We start from the raw sequence: 19,366 nt of genomic DNA on the forward strand, positions 1-19,366 counted from the left end.
CGGGGCGGGAGCCGGGGAGCCGGTGAGGGATGGAGGGAGGGGTGGGGCGGGGAGGGGGAGCGGAGGAGAAGGGGCCGCGGCTGCGCATCCCCGCCCTGCCCAGCACGAGCAGGTGTCCCCAGGGGCGGGGCGAGTGTGCCAGACGCGGGAGGAAGGAGGGAGGGGAGGAGGGAGGGAAGGAGGGAGGGAGGGAGGGGAGTGGCCAACGATGGGGAGTGTGTACCGGGGTGGAAGAATAGGTGTGTGCGCGCGGGTGGGGGCGAGGGTGGAAGGTGAGTCCTCGAAGGCTGCAGGTGTAACGGGGCCGGAGCTAGATGCATAATGGGTGTGTGCAAAGAAAGCTCTGCAGGGAGTCGGGTGTACGGGAGGTGAGTGGGCAAGGGCTGGATCCTAACAACACACAAAAGACTGTAAGGGGTGCTGGGTGCCGGACTGTGAGATGTTGGTGTGCAGGAATGGAGTCAGATTGTGAGAAACGAGCGATTGATTCTAATGTGTGAAGGTGGCGAGTGAGCAGAAAGGACGCGAGAGGAATGGGCGTGTCTTTCACAATACCCTCCTGCCCTCAGCTCTAATACTCTGAAGTGAATACCACCTAAACACGCTTAAATCTTTGTTTTAAGTTGACCCCTGGAGCTACGACTGGGCCTGTCATATTTTTTTTCTGCTTTGTGTTTACGCCCACCCTCTCAGCCTCTTTGTGGAGCTAAGGGAAAGAAAGGGATTCCCGGGGAGCCCACTGGGTCAAAGACACTGAGAAAAAAATTAATTAGTAAAAGAGTAATTAACAGAAAAGGGAGGGAATGAGCAAGTCGAACTGGGGACAGATTGCCCAATTAAGCCTCCTCAATGGAAAGTGGCTGCAAAGACAGGAATGTTTGGGCACAGCATCCAGCTGCTGTGGATGGACACATGAATGGGGGTGGGGTGGGGGTAAGTTAGTAACTTAAGCAGACAAAGAAGATAGCTTCTGTAAGGACAGGAAGCTGCCGTGGGGTCCTGTGAGCGGAAAATGAAGCAGGGAGTACCTGTATTTGGAGTTGAAGAGGCTCCCAGACAGACTTTGAGAAAGCTAAAAAACCAAAACAGCCCTAAGAACGTAGCCAAAGAAACGCCCACCTCTCCCGCCCCTTAGCCAATTTAGGCCTGGATCTTCTTTCTGTTCATGTTGGCAAGGCAAGAAGCATCAGGCGCCAGAAGATCTGTCTCATGCACACCTTCCTCGGTATGGTACCTGACTGTGATTTACATTAATCCTCAGTTTACATCCACATTCTCATATACATTCCCTCCCCCACCCCGAATCAGTCAAGTGTAGTCCTGGCTAGCTGAGAAATCACTAAGTAGACTAGGCTGGCTAGAACTCACAGAAATCTGCCTGCCTCTGCTTCTGCCTCCCAGACTCCTAATCCCCTGGATTAAAAGGCATGTGCCACCATACCTGTTACATTCTCAATCAGAAAAGTAAGAAGTTAGAATGGAATACACAGCAAAACAAGTAATAAAATGTGGTTTCAGTCTGGGTGTGGTGGCTGAGGTCTGGAATCCAAGCATGTGGACATTGGAGAGTCTGAGGGGCTACCTGGCAAGACCCAGTCTCAAAAAAAAAAAAAAAAAAAAAGGAAAGACAGAGAAAGGAAAAGAGAAAGAAAAGAAAAAAAGAATGTTGCGTGCTTTTAACCTTATTTCTTTGGAGATGGAGCAGGAGGATCAAGTATTTGAGGCTAGCCCAGCTACATGTTCATTTCAAGACCAACCTGGGCTATATGAGACCTTGTTTCATTAAAACAAAACAAAAATCCACAATAAAATAAAACAGAGCCAAAGTAGTTACTCGTATCTATAAAAACAGCATTTAGAGCCGGGCAGTGGTGGCACACCTTTAATCCCAGCACTTGGGAGGCAGAGGCAGGAGGATTTCTGAGTTCAAAGCCAGCCTGGTCTACAGAGTGAGTTCCAGGAAAGCCAGGGCTACATAGAGAAACCCTGTCTCAAAAACGACAACAACAAAACCCCAGCATTCAGAGGCTATGGCAGAAGAAAATGTTATTAATTTGAGACCAGTCTCAGTTATAGTGTCTCAAATATGATTTTAGAGTTTAGGGTTCAGGAATATAGCTCAGTGACTGAACTCATGCTTACTGCATATAAAAACACTGACTGCAATTCCCAGCACCCCCCCCCCCCAAAATCAGCTTTAAATAGCTCTAGATTTTAGGCAATTTTTCACAAATGGGAACATGGTCCTTCATTTCCATGTCCCAATAAAGAATTTGGAGCCAACGAAATCATCACACAGATCTACCTCTGTCTAAGTAGATAGCTGTAGGCAGAACATTTAGGAAACGCTAATCAGTACGTTCTAAGCTGGATTGGGAAAAAAGTAGGAACATGGCCCCAACGAGGAGTCCCAGGTTTACAGAGAGACACAAGTCATGTTCCAGCAATGTGGTGGCGACTACCCCTGGACATGCTCACCCTGTTGTCTGTTCATGCAGTTACATATATATGTTGCAATCTTAGTGTAAAGACCCTTGTAAGATCAAGGATCCCTATTTCCAATCACTTCTTGCTGCTTTTAATATTCCTGGGGAGGCTTACAGCTTACATTGCCGCTGCCCATACTGTGGCTTACTATATTAATCTTCTGTCCATCTTTTAATCCTAGTTTCCTCCTCAGATAGAAATTGTCTATTCCCTGTTTTATAAGACCACAATTACCTATATTAGCTATCTTTATCATCGCTTCAAAGGGCGAGTGACTGAGACATCAAAACAAAAACATCGCATACCAACTGGAAGGAAACACTTAGTAAAATTTTGTTGAATGAATGAGTACAAGAAAGACACAAATACGAATGTTTCCCCATGGCGGTGGAGTGGAAATGTTACAACACCATCTCTGGCACCAGGATCTCCCACTAGCACCTCGACCTCCCGCCCACATAGAGACGTGTAGTGAGATTGAAGATGCGCTCAGGCTCGGCCTTGAGCCGAGAGTGGAGAGCTGGTTGGCCAGGTTGCCATGGCACCGCCTTGTGCTCCACCCTCTCTCGCCCCCACACACACCCTCCGCATTCAGGGTATGGCAGCCAGTCACGTGCCACGCAGCGTAACCACACCTCTGCTTCTCAGCGCAAAGTAAAGGGGTCACGTGGGATAGCAACAGCTCACGTGGCCGCCCAGGCCCCGCCCCTTCACCCACCACACCCCTCCCATCAAAGCGGCCCCGGTCGCCCACTGCGCATGGGTAGAGGTCACATGTCCAGAACGTCCGGCGCCCGCCCCGCCCCCCGGGTTTCCGCGCGCCTCTCTGGCAGCTGGTCACATGGTGAGGGTGGGGGTGAGGGGGCCTCTCTAGCTCGCGGCCCGTGTCTATGGTCTGGCCCGAAGCGTCCAGCTGCCCGGGACCGATCCCCGGTGGATGGCGCCGCAGGAACCGGCTCCCGGGCCCAGATAAAGGGCCACCTCCACAGCTCTTGGCCGAGCGTAAGGTGAGTGCAGTCCCATCCAGTAACGGGGGACCAGTCCCCGCCACCACCAGCACCCTCCAGCTCCCCACGCGTGCGCGTCGCTGGCTGATTATGGAAGGTGGCCCAATGGCGGGAAGTGGGGCCTTTGTGGTCTCGGGCGAGGGTGTGATTTCAAGAGAGTGAAGTGCAGAATCTTTGATGCAAATCCTGTGCACTGTGTGATCTTCTTTGTGCCCAGTGCGATGTCCTCCGAAAGAAAAGAAAGCATTCTTTTTCTTCCTGTGGGACAAAACGTGGCCGGAGGAGGGTTTGATGGGAGTCTTTGTGTTACCTAAGGCGCGGGCCCTAGAAGCGTGGAGGGGTGGGATGCTGCTGATAGTGTTGGCGAGGTCTTGTGCAGAAGTTCTTTGTTACTGCCCGGTCGTCCCCTCCTCACTGTGAAAGAGACTTTGGTATTAGAAGCTTCTGTGATTGTAGATCCCCTGCTCCAAGAATGGCTACCACTCGATATGAACCCGTGGCTGAAATTGGTGTCGGTGCCTATGGGACGGTGTACAAAGCCCGAGATCCCCATAGTGGCCACTTTGTGGCCCTCAAGAGTGTGAGAGTTCCTAATGGAGGAGCAGCTGGAGGGGGCCTTCCCGTCAGCACAGTTCGTGAGGTGGCCTTGTTAAGGAGGCTGGAGGCCTTTGAACATCCCAATGTTGTACGGTGAGAAGGTTGGACTGGGAGTGGGGCGGGAGAGGACAATAGGATCCCTAAGTCAGGAGTGGGACCCTAGAACGCCAGAGGCCTAGTTGAAACAAAGGGAGTGACCAGCTGGTGACCATTTGTTCTTCTCAGGCTGATGGATGTTTGTGCTACTTCTCGAACTGATCGGGACATCAAGGTCACCCTGGTGTTTGAGCATATAGACCAGGACCTAAGGACATACCTGGACAAAGCACCTCCGCCAGGCTTGCCAGTTGAGACCATTAAAGTGAGTGGGGGTGGGGGTGGATTGATATTTGCAATAGAACTTGTTGGGATTTTGAAGTGATACATAGTTTCCAGTGTTCTCTGCTTTCTTCTTGAAAACCAGGATCTGATGCGTCAGTTTCTAAGCGGCCTAGATTTTCTTCATGCAAACTGCATTGTTCACCGCGACCTGAAGCCAGAGAACATTCTAGTGACAAGTAATGGGACTGTCAAGCTGGCTGACTTTGGCCTAGCGAGGATCTACAGCTACCAGATGGCCCTCACGCCTGTGGTCAGTAAAAGACAGTGGTTTCCCATAGCAGCTGAGGGGTCTTGTACATGAAATTCTCAGAGCTAAGCAGCTGTGGTTCTCGAGGACGACGCTCACCACTCATTTCTCCTATTCTCTTTAGGTTGTCACGCTCTGGTACCGGGCTCCTGAAGTTCTTCTGCAGTCTACATACGCAACGCCTGTGGACATGTGGAGCGTTGGCTGTATCTTTGCAGAGATGTTTCGTCGGAAGTACGGGACTAGAAACTTTTTCTGGTTTTAATGGGACAGGGTTTTTTGTGTAGCCCTGGCTGTAGACCAGGCTGGCCTTGGCCTCTGCTTCCAAAGCCCTAGGATTAAAGGTGTGAGCCACCCTCAGTTCCGCAGCTCTTTTGCTGCTCTCTTATGGTACTAGAGGTTGAAATCAGAACTCATATACACTCAGCAAATGCTTCTGTACCCCGAATCTCACACTCTGTCCTGTTCTTGACCATCACTCTTCTTGTATGTGTATGGTGCAGGACACCCAACCTACCCAGTTCATACTGACCACCTTGCCTAGAACCAAGAAATCATATTGGAATGTCCTGAATTTAAGAACTTCCCAGTCCTAGTCTCCATACTTTCTAGTTTGATCCCCTTAATAGTTATTCATCAGGCTGGGCGTGGTGGCGCATGCCTTTATCCCAGCACTTGGGAGGTAGAGGCAGGCGGATTTCTGACTTCGAGGCCAGCCTGGTCTACAGAGTGAGTTCCAGGACAGCCAGGGCTAGACAGAGAAACACTGTCTCAAAAAGCAAAACAAGATTTGTTTACTTTTATGTATGTGAGTACACTGTAGCTGTCTTCAGACACATCAGAAGAGGGCTTTGGATCCCATTACAGATGGTTGTGAGCCACCATGTGGTTGCTGGGAATTGAACTCAGGACCTCCAGAAGAGCAGTCAGTGCTCTTAACCACTGAACCATCTCTCCAGCCCCAACTCCCCTAATTTTGACATAATACACACTTTAAGTATATTTCTGCCTTAGGCCTCTCTTCTGTGGAAACTCTGAAGCTGACCAGTTGGGGAAAATCTTTGAGTAAGTATTTGATAAGGAAGAGGAAACTTTTTGCTGTTTCCGCTGCTGGAGACAAGAATGAGAAAGGCCCTTCTGACTGACTTGTCCTTCCCCACAGCCTCATTGGATTGCCTCCAGAAGACGACTGGCCGCGAGAGGTGTCTCTGCCTCGTGGAGCCTTTGCCCCTCGAGGGCCTCGGCCAGTGCAGTCAGTGGTGCCGGAGATGGAGGAATCCGGAGCACAGTTGCTGCTGGTACTGGGCCTGGTGGGGATTGGGTTAAGATAAGAAACGGGGTGGCCTGGGGAGTTGGCTCAGTACATAGAGTTCCTTTGCATAAGTATGAGGGCCTGAGTTCAAATCCCCAGAACCCATGTAGAAGGTGGGTGCTTCTGTAGTGTCACTCTTTTTTTTTTTTCTTTTTAAGGTTTATTTATTTAATGTACAGGAGTATACTGTAGCTGTCTTCAGACACACCAGAAGGGGCAGTACAGATGATTGTGAGCTACCATGTGGTTGCTGGGAATTGAATTCAGGACCTCTGGAAGAGCAGTGCTCTTAACTGCTAAGCCATCCAGCCCCTGTAATGTTACTCTTGAGGCAAGATGGAGAGATCCCCTGGTAATACAGCACTCTAACGAAATGGGAGGCAGGGACTGGCAACCCAGACTGCTGACCTCCGAGTGTATATATAGACATGTGCGTATTTTTGTGCTCACACAAAGATGAAGGACCATCCTGGAGCTAAGATCTGGTTATGGACGGACTAGTTTTCGCTGCTGTCGAGACTGGCCAACTAGAGTAGGATAAAGGAAACAGGCTATCCCAGCCCTGTTGGGTGGGCATCAGCATCAGCTCTTCAGTTGTTTTCTGACCTTTGCCCTCTCCACTTAGGAAATGCTGACCTTTAACCCACATAAGCGAATCTCTGCCTTCCGAGCCCTGCAGCACTCCTACCTGCACAAAGAGGAAAGTGACGCGGAGTGAGAAGAGGGGCTGCCTTGCCTCTGCCAGTTTCGGTGGAGAGAACCTCACTGAAGCAGCGGCCTCTGCCTTCCCCTGAGGCTGTGGAGAGTCCTCCAATTTTTTACAGAGAATATTTTAAGCCTTAAATGACAGTTCCCCACCTCTCCTTTCGAGGTTGATGCCCTCCCCCTTACCCTCCCATTCCTCTCCACTATAGGGCAGATGTATCTGTCTCCTTCCCTCCCTGGTTTATATTGGGATCATTTTTATACAGGAAAACAAAGCAAGACAAAGAAGTGTGGTCTTTACTTTTCTTTAATGTTTTTCCAATTGGCTTTGCCACTGGGAGGTTTGAAACAATTCGCACGGAAGCAAGTCGTTCCCTGTAAGGGTCTGGGCAGGCAGGCCAGCTCTTTGGCCGACAAGATCAGAGAGGATCTTTCAAATCCTTACTTTGAATATTTGGTCAAAATGGCCTTAGTTTCGAAGTTCATTGGTCCTGCTTTGATGAGACTGTAGGTGGGGCTGGGGTGACAGTTGATTGGTGTAAGTACTTGCCCAGTCCTTGTGAGGCCCTGGGTTATAACTGGCTGTTCCTTGGAGGCAAGGGTCTTGAAGGGAGGGAAAACAGTGAAGTTACCCTCTTAGGGAGAGGCATAGAGGCCTCCCCCTTCCACCATTTGATTCCCACCAAAATACACAGACATACTTCTAGCCACCTCTTGATCAGTTCTTGGGGGTGAGGTAAGGGACCTATTTTCTCTAAAACAAAGGTTTTCAAGAATTGGGGGTATTTAAAAAGCTGGGAGATGGCAAGGCTGAGGCAGGAGGATCCAGGGGCTGGCTGAGTGTGGTGACACCTGTAATGCCAGCAGGAGGCTGAGGCAGGAGGATCCAGCCTAGGCTGCAGAGATGCTACCTGGGAGATCAAAAGGCTCATAGAAAGGCACTGGGGTTGGCTCGAGGGTCTTTTTGATTCCGGAATCTCATTGCTAGCCAAACACCAAGGAGCTACAGGAGAGGGAGAGAGGTTATTTTTGGACCATAAGGTTGAAGGCTTATAGGTGTGTACACAAGGGAACGGGATTTGTTTGTTACCTCTGTGAAACTAAAGAAGAGCCCAACACCTCCTAGGATCTTGAGGGCTTTGTCTGAATGTTTAAGGAACATCTCCCCACACATCTGGCACGTAGGACTCCTAGTTTTGCACATCTAGGAACAAATGTATATGCAGACAATGCAAAGCCGTTCACCTGCCCCATCCAGACAGCCCTGGTGAATGTCCCAGGAATGACTAATCCTCCAACTTACTGCACTACAGGAAGTGTCGTCTTGTGGGCTTAGGGTTGTAAGGTTGAACAAGCCACAGCAGTCGAGACTTCTCTCCAATTCATGCCGGGTACTGTTGCTCAAGACCCACCATGAAGCACTGATGACATCTGCCTAGAGAGCACACGGGCGAGGAACATTCAGTCTCCCTGCATCCTGCTCAGCTCGGGAGCTTCCCTTTCCCTGCTATAAGAAGGGCGACCCCGCAGAAACCGCAGCACGTCACTGTCAAGTGTCTTGGGTTCTCTCTAACTGCATCTTGGTTAATTCAGGGAGCACACATCTGTGGAAGCAGTGGGTCTGAGCAGGACAGGATGTAGGGGTCAGATAAAGGTGGAAAAAGCAAGTACATGGGAGGGCTTACCCTTACCTGTTTGTTTCTGTTAATAGCCAGACATGAGCAAGAGATTCCAAACTGGAAGATGAAGACCAAACCCAGGATGATCATATACTGAAAAGAAGTTATGGCAAAAAGATCTGTTTTTCCATTTAAAATACCTCATTCAGGGAGAAAGGCAGACAAAACGTGTGGAGGCCAGCCTTGTGTGAGTTCCAAGCTAGGACGACATAGTGTGATCCCAGTTTTTGTCTTTAAAATCTCACCACTGTAATTCTAACTTCGATGTGGCAGGCAAGGGGGCAGAGTTCAAGGTCCTTCTCTGTTCACAAAACTGCACTTTTATCAAGTTGGGGGAAAACTGTCAACTTCTGTGGGTTACAGAGTAAGAACAAAGAGACATCTGAGGTCCCCTGCCCAGTAAAAGCCTGCTCAGGCCCCAGTCGCTTAGGTCAGGATACAAAGAAGAGCAGCACTTGATGGTGGTTCACGGCGCCCACCAGTCCTGCCACCGCAATGAAGAGAAGGAAGACTCCCACAGCAATGACTCCTCCAATGATGTGGATGCTAGACACCACACCGAGGCCCTTGCCCCAGGCAGCCACGCCAATGAGCAATAAGCCCACGAGCTGCAAGAAATAGGAAGAATACACTTCATTCAGCCTGATGTGGTGGCTCATACCTGCAACTGCAGCACAGCAAAGTTCCAGGTTAGTCTGTGCTAGCTAGCTACACAATGAGACTCTCGTTATCAAAGAATTCCTAGCATGCAGCATAACCCAAGGCTATTCCAAGGAGAAGTGGACTTAACAAGGTAAGGTGTGCAGTCAGTACTATTCATCTCTAAGCACGCTTCACAAGTAACTGGGAATAGCTGGGAGAGAGTATGGCAAGGTACCCAAGACACAAATGGAACCCTTGGTGTTGTCCAGCATCTCTAGTTTGGGAAGAAACTGGAGCAGAAGTGAAGACTTGGAACTAACTATAGGCCCGCAGTCTTCAATCCACCCCTGCCCACCACCAAACAAGCCCCCCCATCACCGGAAGTCTTTCCTCTTCCACGGAAGTACCCAGGAATTCCCTCTTCGCCGGAAGTTTCTGGGAAGCTTCCCAGAACCCCCACTACACCCCTCTCCACGCCGGAAGTCCCCTTGAAATTCCCCTATTCTTTCCGCCCCTAGATTTACCCATTTCCAAAATCTCACCATATAAACCACGTTGAGAGCACACAGCGCATTCTTGGAACAGGCAAATCCACCGCAAACCATCTCCCCAGATCTGGGGACTCAAATGGTCCCAAGATTTGTGGGGAGGGTATTGAGGACCGTCTTGTAGGACTCCAACAGCGTCTATCGCTTTAAATTCAAGCCACCCAAACCAATTCTCTGCGCCTGCACCGTCCCACCCCTGCCTCTGGATTGGCGAAACTCCTGGCTAATCCAGGACATCCAGGACTTCAATGCCAATCAATGTGCATTACGTCACCAGCCCGCCTCCCAGTCTTTCCCTTAGTTTCTTCATTGGACAAAACTTAGGAAAAAAAAAAAAGAAAGAAAGAAAGAAAGAAAGAAAGAAAGAAAGAAAGAAAGAAAGAAAGAAAGAAAGAAAGAAAGAAAGAAAGAAAGAAAGAAAGAAAGAAAAGAAAAGAAAGAAACTGAGGCCAGGGTTTCTAGACAGCGTTTTAGGGACCAGAAGCTAACTAAAAAATCTTGGATTCCTGAGTACGGAGTTTCGAGACTAGGAACCAGAGGAGATACTCAGGGGATTCAGGTGAACAGGAAAAAGGAGGTTCGTAGGGGTGGGAGGAAGGGGCTCTGTACCTCTAAAGATAACCCTTCCCCGCCCATTTCCCGCGTTTCCCGATGGTGTCACGATGATGCCGTCGTTTCGTTGTTAGTGTGTCATACTCTGGAACAGCAAGAGGAGCCACATGCACGATGTAGCCCAGCTAGGGAGGGTCCAGGTCAGGCATAGCAATATCCTCAAGCATTTGTTAAATGCGTTTACTAGTACTCTTGCTCCGTTCTGTATTCCTTTCTCTGCAGTGTGAACACGTCAGAAATTCAGGTAGAAACAGTGATTTGAGGCTGGTGCATTCGTGTTCGTGACAGAACCATAGGCACAGACGCTGGTGTGCTCTGCACTTTGTTGTTTTTTTGTTGTTGTTTTGTTTTTTCGAGACAGGGTTTCTCTGTGTAGCCCCGGCTGTCTTAGAACTCACTCTGTAGACCAGGCTGGCCTCAAACTCAGAAATCTGCCTGTGTCTGCCTCCCAAGTGCTGGGATTAAAGGCGTGCGCCACCACTGCCTGGCTGCTCTACATATTTAGAACACAAAAAAATCAGGGCTGGCACAAGACACAAAGTGGGAGCGAGTCTGGAATATGAATAAGTAAGTCTCCATACTGTCTTTTAAATTTTACTTTTATTTTATGTGCATTGGCGGGTTTGCCTGCGCGTATGTCTGTATGAGGGTGTCATACCCCAGGAACTGGAGTTACAAACAGTTGTAAGCTGCCGTGTGGTTGTTGGGAATTGAATCTAGGTCCTCCGGAAGAACAGCCAGTGCTCTTAATCACTGAGACATCATCTCTCATCCCCGAGGCCCAATTCTTACACTCCAGAGGGGGAATAGTGGGTGGCTGGTCGGTTTTGAGTGGAGTGACAAACGACACAACCTTTCTCTTCCTCCTGGGTAAAGAAACGACCTTGGTGGGAACGAAACCAGAGAATACTCCCATCAACTCCACACACTGTACTCATATCCTGCGACTGGCTGCAGTCTATCCGTGCTGGAGTCAAACTGCAAGGGTTTGAACTTTGTGACTCAGTATCTGTATGGGCCAGCTACTTAAATCCCCTGTGCCTCCTTTATCTGTAAAAGGGGGTAGACAGTTACGCCTCTACACCTAGCAATACTTCTCCAACAGATCCTAGATTGTCTTGAGGACTACATGAGTCAGGATATCAGTACCCAGTACCTAGCAACGCTCATTTCTTACTGTTTATTCCATTTTTATGGAGTACAGTAAATAGTCCAAGGGGCTGGAGAGATGGCTCAGTGGTTAAGAGCACCGACTGCTCTTCCAGAGGTCCTGAGTTCAATTCCCAGCAACCACATGGTGGCTCACAACCATCTGTAATGGGATCTGGCGCCCTCTTCTGGTGTGTCTGAAGACAGCTACAGTGTACTCATATAAATAAATAACTCTTGCCGGGCGCGGGCGGTGGTGGTACATGCCTTTAATCCCAGCACTTGGGAGGCAGAGGCAGGCGGATTTCTGAGTTCAAGGCCAGCCTGGTCTACAGAGTGGGTTCCAGGACAGCCAGGGCTACACAGAGAAACCCTGTCTCGAAAAGCAAAAAACAAAACAAAACAAAACAAAAATCCAAACATAACCCCTTTATCTCCAAATTAAAAAAAAAAAAAGTTCAGCCAGGCAGTGGTAGTGCATGACTTTAATCCCAGCATTTGGGAGGCAGAGACAGGCAGATTTCTGAGTTCAAGGCCAGCCTGATCTACAGAGTGAGTTCCAGGACAGTCAGGGCTATACAGAGAAACCTTGGCTTGGGGGGGAAAAAAGTTCAAAGTTATCCTTCATAAATCAATAAATCACCCTAAAGAAGAGAATCTTGAGGGTCTATCTAGAGTCGGCTCCAGGGTTAAGAGCACTTGAGTTCAGTTTCCAACACCCAAATGGTGGCTCATAACCCCCCTAGCTCCAGATCCAAGAGACTCACTATCTTCTGCTCACCTATGGAGGCACCAGGCACACACATGACACAATACATACATGGAGGCAAAACATTCACATAAAATAAACATTTTAATTTATTTATCTATCTTATGAGTTCTCTATCAGCATGTACACCTGCACGCCAGAAGAGGGCATCAGATCCCATTACAGATGGTTGTGAGCCACCATGTGGTTGCTGGGAATTGAACTCAGGAACTCTGGAAGAACAGCCAGAGCTCTTAACCACTGAGCCATCTCTCCAGCCCAAAGCAAAACAAATTTTAAATAAACTAAATACTGGCCAGGCAGTGCTGTCATAGCATTCAGTCCCAGTTCTCTAGAGGCAGAGGCAGTGTGATTTTGAGGCCAGCTAGGTCTACAGAGTTTTAGGACAGCCAGGGCTGCACAAAGAAATCTTGTCTCAAAATAAAATACAGTAAAATAAAATAAAACAAATACTTCTAAAATAGTTTTCTAAAGAAGATATGCATAAGAAAATAATTCAGGGGCTGGAGAGATGGCTCAGCAGTTAAGAGCACTGACTGTGGCTGGGGGGTGGTGGCACATGCCTTTAATCCCAGCACTTGGGAGGCAGAGACAGGCAGATTTCTGAATTTGAGGCCAGCCTGGTCTACAGAGTAAGTTCCAGGACAGCCAGGACTACACAGAGAAATCCTGTTTCAAAAAATCAAAAATAAAATAAGATAAAATAAAAGCACTGATTGCTCTTTCAGAGGTCCTGAGTTCAATTCCCAGCAACCATACGGTAGCTCACAACCATCTGTAATGGGATCTGATGCCCTCTTCTGGTGTCTGGAGACAGCTACAGTGTACTCTCATATACATTAAATAAAGAAATTTTAAAAAAAAAATAGAAAAAAAAGAAAATAATTTAGTATCTTCAGACAGGTTTGGATGAAACTGAAACTAAATACTTAGGAGATGGCTCAGTGGTTAAATGCCTGCTATGTAGCTTAAGAAGCAGAGGTTAGATCCCAGAGTGTACATAAGAGTCAAGTAGAGGGGTTGGAGAGATAGCTCAAAGGTTAAGAGCACTGTCTACTCTTCCAGAGGTCCTGAGTTCAATTCCCAGCAACCACACGGTGACTCACAACCATCTATAATGAGATCTGACACCCTCTTCTGCAGGCAGAACACTATATATATAATAAGTAAATCTTAAAAAAAAAAAAAAAGAGCCAAGTAGGATTGGCTGCTGCCTGTAAGTCTCTAGCACTGAGGGTGGAGACAGGAGCTCCACTACGAAATTGGCTAACTAGTTTAGCCTGTTAGCAAGCTCTGGGCTTGTTGAGATACTCTGAATCAATAAATAAATTGGAGAGCAATCAAGGAAGACAAGGTCACCTTTGGACTAACCCACACAAAGCCACATGCGTACATGTCCACCCATGTGCACATCCTGTGAACGGCAGTTTTAGCTGTCTTGCCACAGTTTAGAGTCATTTTGTCAACATCGAGTTGAATTGTGGGCCTGTCTTAATTAATTAATTGTTTAATTAATATGGGAAGAGCCAGTCCACTATGGGTGGCACCACTCCCTAGGCAGGAAGTCACGAACTGTATAAGAGCATATATGCATATATACATTCAGTTCTCTCTGCTCTTAGTTATGGATGTAGTGTGACCTCCTGTTTGAAATTCCTGACTTGACCATAAAATGAGAATTGTAAGGTGAAACAAACCCTTCTTGACTAAGTTGCTTTTTTGACAGAGTACTGTATCACAGTAAGAGAAATGAAACCAGAACACATGGGAACACACATGCCTGTGAACACCATTACCCATGACACCAAACTTGCTTTATCTCTGTTTCCTCCTTTAATTGCTCATTCTTCTATTTTTTTAAATTTATTTATTATTATATGTAAGTACACTGTAGCTGTCTTCAGATGCACCAGAAGAGAGAAGAGGGCATCAGATCTCATTACGGATGGTTGTGAGCCACCATGTGGTTGCTGGGATTTGAACTCAGGACCTTCAGCAGAGCAGTCGGTGCTCTTAACCACTGAGCCATCTCTCCAGCCCCCTCATTCTTCTATTTCAGGTCACAAATTGAGGGCAGAACAATGGTATGGAGTTAGGAGCTAGCAAGCACCCCACTTGTGTGTGTCTCCAGTTACAAGCATAATTAGATCTTTGTTCAACTGTGATTGGCCTTTCTGCCAAATGGCTCCCACCTCTTCATAGTGGTGATAAATTATCCCACCCTTTGGCCTTGTTGTGAATATATATGAAAGTATGTTGTAAATGATTACATGTTACACACATGCTAATTACTGTGCTAGAAACTGAACTTGGAGCACATAGTTTTACTGGTTACAGGTTATTTTCTCCCTATAACCCATCCACCCCACAACTACTTGGGTCTTTTATGGTTATAGTGAGTAGCTGACTAAGGGAAGCCTTTAGAAGTATGTAGAGAGGGCTGGTGAGATGGCTCAGCGGGGAAGAGCACTGAGTGGAAGCAAAGGTCCTGAGTTCCAATCCCAGCAACCACATGGTGGCTCACAACCATCTGTAAATGGGATCCAATGCCCTCTTCTAGTGTGTCTGAAGACAGCTACAGTGTACTCATTTATAATAACAAAATAACCTTTGGGCTGGAGCAAGCTTCTGTGGTGACAGACCAAGTAATCGTATATGGATTTCTGTATTTTTTTTCTTTCTTTCTTTCTTTTTTTTTTTTTTTTTTTTTTTTTTTTTTTTTTTTTGTTTTTTTTTGTTTTGTTTTTTTGAGACAGGGTTTCTCTGTAGCCCTGGCTGTCCTGGAACTCACTCTGTAGACCAGGCTGGCCTCGAACTCAGAAATCCACCTGCCTCTGCCTCCCAAGTGCTGGGATTAAAGGCGTGCGCCACCACCGCCCGGCTTTTTCTTTTTTAAAGATTTATTTATTTATTATATGTAAGTACACTGTAGCTGTCTTCAGACACCCCAGTAGAGGGCATCAGATCTCATTACAGGTGGTTGTGAGCCACCATGTGGTTGCTGGTATTTGAACTCAGGACCTTTGCTTCCAGTCGGTGCTCTTACCTGTTGAGCCATCTCAGTCAGTGCTCTTAACCGCTGAACCACCTCTCCAGTCCCGATTTCTGTGTTTTTCTATTTCTAAGATAAATTTGTAAATCGCCAAGACTATGGATCCTATCTGAAATTCTACTGGCCACATTCTCCCTGAATCCACACCCATCTTAATTTGCTACCTCCCACTGGGGCCGTGGGAACACTCATGAAAGTTGCTCCATTCACCTGACTGAGCAATCCTTATCGGGGCTGGCTGTCAGAGCTGAAGGGCCAACGCTAGAGGGGGCAGGAGGTGTAAGAGGCAGTACAGTGTGGGTTGTGGGTTTGAAAGCTCACCAGTCAGGAAGTGAGGCCGACAGACGGAAGGGCGGGCGAGGAGTTCTGGGGCACCAGCAGAAGGGGCCTTCTGAAATTTAGGGGCTACAGGGTCATGGGCTTTGAAGCCAGAGGTGGTTGGTACTCTGGCAAGGCAAGTCTTACAACATGTATGCCCAGAGGCAGTTGGCTACAGCTACAGTAAGAGCAGAAGTCAGACGACATGAGGTGGCTAAGCAAGCTCTAAGCCGACTCAGGAAGCTGGCAGAGAGAGTGGGTGACCCCGAACTCCGAGCTGGCATCCAGGCCTCACTGGACAGCATACGAGGTAAGAGATGCATCAGTCCCTAACTTGGCTGCTTTGGGGACCAGTATGGGATATGGAAATGCTTAGCTGTGTCTTAACATAGTTTCTGGCTGTTCAAGCATCGACTTCCTAGTTCTTGAGCTGGGAATTCGGAAGAAGACATTAGGGGAGATGGAAAAAGACATGGGGGGTATTATTATCCCTCTTCCCCAAAAACTGACTATGAACAAAATACGGGTCACTGTTGAACTGACCTTGCTGGCAGCAGAGAGTGGATATACACTGGGGAGATAGACCCGATAGGTGGAGTCCCTGTGTGAGGAGTCCAGAACAGGAAGCTGTCAGGGCAGAAGGTTCTGGGATTCCATAATGTGCTCATTCCCAGGACCCACTAAAGATCAGTGACCTCTTGTTCTCCAGCTGTAGAGAAACACACACACATACACACACACACACACACACACACACACACACACACAGAGAGAGAGAGAGAGAGAGAAAGGGTTGGCTGTGATAAACCACAAAGGATGTCAGGTTCCCAGACATACTAGCCCTTAAAACTCCACACTTTACACAGCCACAGTACAGTGAGGTCCCCAGGACTTGCCTTGGTTCCCTCTCCTTCTGTCTCCCCTTCTTGTCTTCCCCTCGGGTTCCTTCCGTTCTACCTCCCTAGTGCCATTAGAGTAACTGATGACAACACTGGGAGGAAGTGCTGTCATGGCAACAGCATCCGCCACATCCTCCTGCCCACTGTAGCCTTGGCTCCTGGGTAGGGGCCCTGGCAAGTCTGTTCTCCATCCACAAGGCCTAGCACTGCGGAACTGGGGGGCTGTTAGACTCCATCCTTTTCTGGACACAAGGCCTAGCACTGAGGAACTGGGGGGCTGTTAGACTCCATCCTTTTCTGGATTCCCAAGAACTCGCAGAAGCAGGCTTCCTTGTTTGCGAGTTATGTCAGGGAGAAGGAAGCGCATCCTCCATCGGACCCTGATCATTCCAGTCATCAGACCTCTCCTTTCTCAGCTACTTCTTTGGGAAAGGAGTGTTTAAATCAATCAATCAATCAATCAATCAATCAATCGATCGACCATAGCTGGACAGTGGTGGCACACATCTTTAATCCCAGCACTTGGGAGGCAGAGGCAGGCAGATTTCTGAGTTTGAGGCCAGGCTGGTCTACAGAGTGAGTTCCCGGACAGCCAGGGCTACACAGAGAAGCCCTGTATGGAAAAACAAACAAACAAACAAGCAAACAAACAAACAAGCAAATGCTTTCCATCCAGGACACCTTCTGACACCAGGGCACCGTTTGCAGGTAGGCTTGGTGGGTTTAGGTTTTTAGTGGGAGCGTTTCGCGCCTCTGTCTTCCCATTGTCCTTCTGAGGCACCTCTTTCAGTTCCTGAACACAGCCCCTGACAGGAAGGACACCTGCATCTTCCCTGATGCCCACAATGATAAGAGCGTGAGCCCTTGGGAGGCTGGTCCACAGAGCTGCCTAGGGGAAGAACTCTGGATTCCACCTTTGTCTGGAATAGTGTGGGGTTGGGACCAGGCAAAGGAATTCTCTTAGTCCTAGAAGGGGGGGCAGCTAGTGTGATGGGGGTATCCCAGTAACCCTAGCACCATAGTCTCACAACTTATGAGAATGGAGCAGGACTGGGGGGTCTAGAGCAGAACTTGAGTTCTAGAGCAGCCTTGATTACAAAGCAAGTCCTAGACTCAGCTATCTAAAAAGAAAGAGAGAAAGAGAGAGAGAGACAGAGAAAGGGGGGGTAAGGAGAGTGCAGGCTGATAGATCTTTCTATCTTTGTGTGTGGTGTGTGTTGCTGGGGATAAAATCTAGGACCTCCAGGCCTCCAACCATGGCAGGCAAGTGCTCTACCAGTCCAACACTATGTTTTTTTGTTTTTTGTTTTTGTTTTTGTTTTGAGTCTGAATTGGGTCCTGCTGTCTATCTCCGGCTACCCTTGGACTTGCTGTGTATCTCAGGCTGGCCTTAAACTTTGAGCTATCCTCCTGCCTCAGCTTCCTCAAAAGAGTGCACTACCTCATCTGGCAAAGCTGTGCTCTTCCTAAGTAATTTGTTCTCTTCTGAGACAGAATTCTGTTCACACTAAATATGAAGGAAAACTGAGACCGCTCCACCCCCAAATACTAAAAAGCTAACAATTCCGGTTTACGAAATTGTCTCCTTCATGAAAAATTAGGGTGGGTCTCCTGCCCTTAGGATGTTTGATGGACAATCCCTAAGAAACCATTGACCTCAAAGATGGGATCTGGGAGAGAGTAGATATGGGTCTCTGTAGAACAAAAAGACTCCCTGCATCCCGGTTCAGTCCCCAACCCTTACCCCCTACCAGGCCGAAGAACACACGGTGCAGGCTCCTGCCTCCAAGAGCCACCCACGGCAGCACTTATTATAGTCTGGGCTGCGTCAAGAGGGTGGGACGCAAAATCAAAGTACCGCGGAGACTCTCCAGATCCCGGGCAGGGGTCCCCAAGGCTTCAAGGAGATCTTCCTTCCAGCCCCCGCCCCCTCCATGGGGTCTCAGTGTCTCTTCTGCACGGGCTTAACTGCTCATATTTCTCTGCCCCTCTGGAGGACAAAGCCTTGAACTCCAAAGCCCCCAAAGGGGTGGGGACACAGCACAAATGCTGTCCATTCACTCTGCCTCTCCCCCCAACATCCCCCTCCACACACACCTGCTGTAAGAACATGGCTACATAGACCTCAGGACACTGAATGAAAACACCTAAAAAGGCTGGCTCCCGCTGGGTCAGCTGAGGGGGTTCCTTGTGTCCAGGGAGCAAATCCCCCCACCGCGGTTGGGTACCCAGGTGTGAGGGTAAGGCCTTCAACTAACCAGCATCCCCTGATTGGTCTCCCACCCATCCTACACACTGATCCCTCCTCTCCGCTTATCCCCGCTGCTGCTTCGGAGACACTCTTGGAGCTACGGTTGCTATGGAGACTAGATGCATTTTGGAATGGGGGGGGTGTCAGTCGGTAGATGTATTTCTTCCACCTTGAGCTGGGCCTTTGACTCATGCTGCAGATTGGCTTCAGAAGCCCTCAAGCTTCTCCCTTCCAGAGGCAACACCCCACCCCTTCCTACCCTTCTAAGTTCCTGTTTGTCCCCATCCCTGGGGACACTTTCCAAGTTCACTTTGGGACAATGAGTTCAAGGGTTAGTGCAAGTACTCAGTACGGGGTGGGAGTGGGGTGGGAGAGGAAGCTGGGTGATGAGAAGGAAGACTCATCCAGGTACCCTGAGAGGGGAAGGGGAAATGTCCTGGGAAGGGATAGCCCATTTCAGCTTCCCCAGAGTTGATAGGGACCAAAAGAGTTCTGTCTGTTCCCGTACCCGTCCGTCCGTCCAGCCAATAGTTCAGTTTTTTACCTTTGTCCCTAAATGTCACAGTCCACATTCGTGTTCCCTAACCTTGGTGTGAGATATGAGGGGGCTAGGTAATTGGTGAAGGTGAATCCAAGTCCCAGGAAATCCAGTTCAGGTTTTGGGAGGGGAAAATCCAGTCCTGGATTTTGTACCGCCCTAGCAGACAGCGG

At 48.5% G+C, this 19,366-nt stretch overlaps 3 protein-coding genes across 5 annotated transcripts in view; 2 read left to right on the top strand and 1 right to left on the bottom strand.

The window, feature by feature from the left end:
- Positions 1-3,274: 3,274 nt before the first annotated feature.
- Cdk4 (cyclin dependent kinase 4) lies at positions 3,275-7,024 on the top strand. Its single transcript, XM_031348927.1, has 8 exons — positions 3,275-3,494; positions 3,951-4,184; positions 4,317-4,452; positions 4,555-4,722; positions 4,844-4,953; positions 5,734-5,784; positions 5,882-6,017; positions 6,657-7,024. The coding sequence occupies exons 2-8, from the start codon at positions 3,967-3,969 to the stop codon at positions 6,747-6,749; spliced, it is 912 nt and encodes a 303-aa protein (XP_031204787.1). The 5' UTR covers positions 3,275-3,494; positions 3,951-3,966; the 3' UTR covers positions 6,750-7,024.
- A 3-nt stretch (positions 7,025-7,027) lies between these two features.
- Positions 7,028-9,793, bottom strand: Tspan31 (tetraspanin 31). 2 transcript variants are annotated; one of them, XM_031348929.1, is made up of 6 exons: positions 9,600-9,793; positions 8,856-9,023; positions 8,428-8,508; positions 8,040-8,171; positions 7,827-7,940; positions 7,028-7,339 (listed from the first exon to the last, which is right to left on the bottom strand). In XM_031348929.1, exons 1-6 carry the CDS (start codon positions 9,660-9,662, stop codon positions 7,178-7,180), a joined length of 720 nt encoding a protein of 239 aa, XP_031204789.1. In that variant the 5' UTR covers positions 9,663-9,793; the 3' UTR covers positions 7,028-7,177. The 2 variants fall into 2 exon arrangements, with proteins under 2 accessions (XP_031204789.1, XP_031204790.1); XM_031348930.1 differs by having other exon boundaries at positions 7,279-7,739; positions 9,600-9,790.
- Positions 9,794-15,500: 5,707 nt separating this feature from the next.
- Agap2 (ArfGAP with GTPase domain, ankyrin repeat and PH domain 2) overlaps positions 15,501-19,366 on the top strand; it is a 17,917-nt gene continuing 14,051 nt past the window's right edge. Inside the window, exon 1 of one of the 2 annotated variants that reach the window (XM_031348925.1) lies at positions 15,501-15,815. In XM_031348925.1, coding sequence (XP_031204785.1) covers positions 15,656-15,815 — 160 coding nt within the window. In that variant the 5' untranslated portion in view covers positions 15,501-15,655. The remainder of the gene's footprint in view (positions 15,816-19,366) is intronic. The other variant, XM_031348926.1, reaches the window with a different exon arrangement.

This window comes from Mastomys coucha, unplaced genomic scaffold (genome assembly GCF_008632895.1).
Source record: "Mastomys coucha isolate ucsf_1 unplaced genomic scaffold, UCSF_Mcou_1 pScaffold4, whole genome shotgun sequence".
Classification (NCBI taxonomy): Eukaryota; Metazoa; Chordata; class Mammalia; order Rodentia; family Muridae; genus Mastomys; species Mastomys coucha.

What these genes read in the sequence shown, in the direction of transcription:
- Cdk4 (XM_031348927.1), top strand. Translation starts at nt 3,967, where the DNA reads ATGGCTACCACTCGATATGAACCCGTGGCTGAAATTGGTGTCGGTGCC. An exon ending in TGCCAGTTGAGACCATTAAA is followed by an intron (nt 4,453 to 4,554) that starts GTGAGTGGGGGT and finishes CTTGAAAACCAG; the next exon opens with GATCTGATGCGTCAGTTTCT. An exon ending in CCGGAGCACAGTTGCTGCTG is followed by an intron (nt 6,018 to 6,656) that starts GTACTGGGCCTG and finishes CTCTCCACTTAG; the next exon opens with GAAATGCTGACCTTTAACCC.
- Tspan31 (XM_031348929.1), bottom strand. Translation starts at nt 9,662, where the DNA reads ATGGTTTGCGGTGGATTTGCCTGTTCCAAGAATGCGCTGTGTGCTCTC. An exon ending in CTCTCAACGTGGTTTATATG is followed by an intron (nt 9,024 to 9,599) that starts GTGAGATTTTGG and finishes TATTTCTTGCAG; the next exon opens with CTCGTGGGCTTATTGCTCAT. An exon ending in ATCAAGTGCTGCTCTTCTTT is followed by an intron (nt 8,509 to 8,855) that starts GTATCCTGACCT and finishes ACTTCTTTTCAG; the next exon opens with TATATGATCATCCTGGGTTT.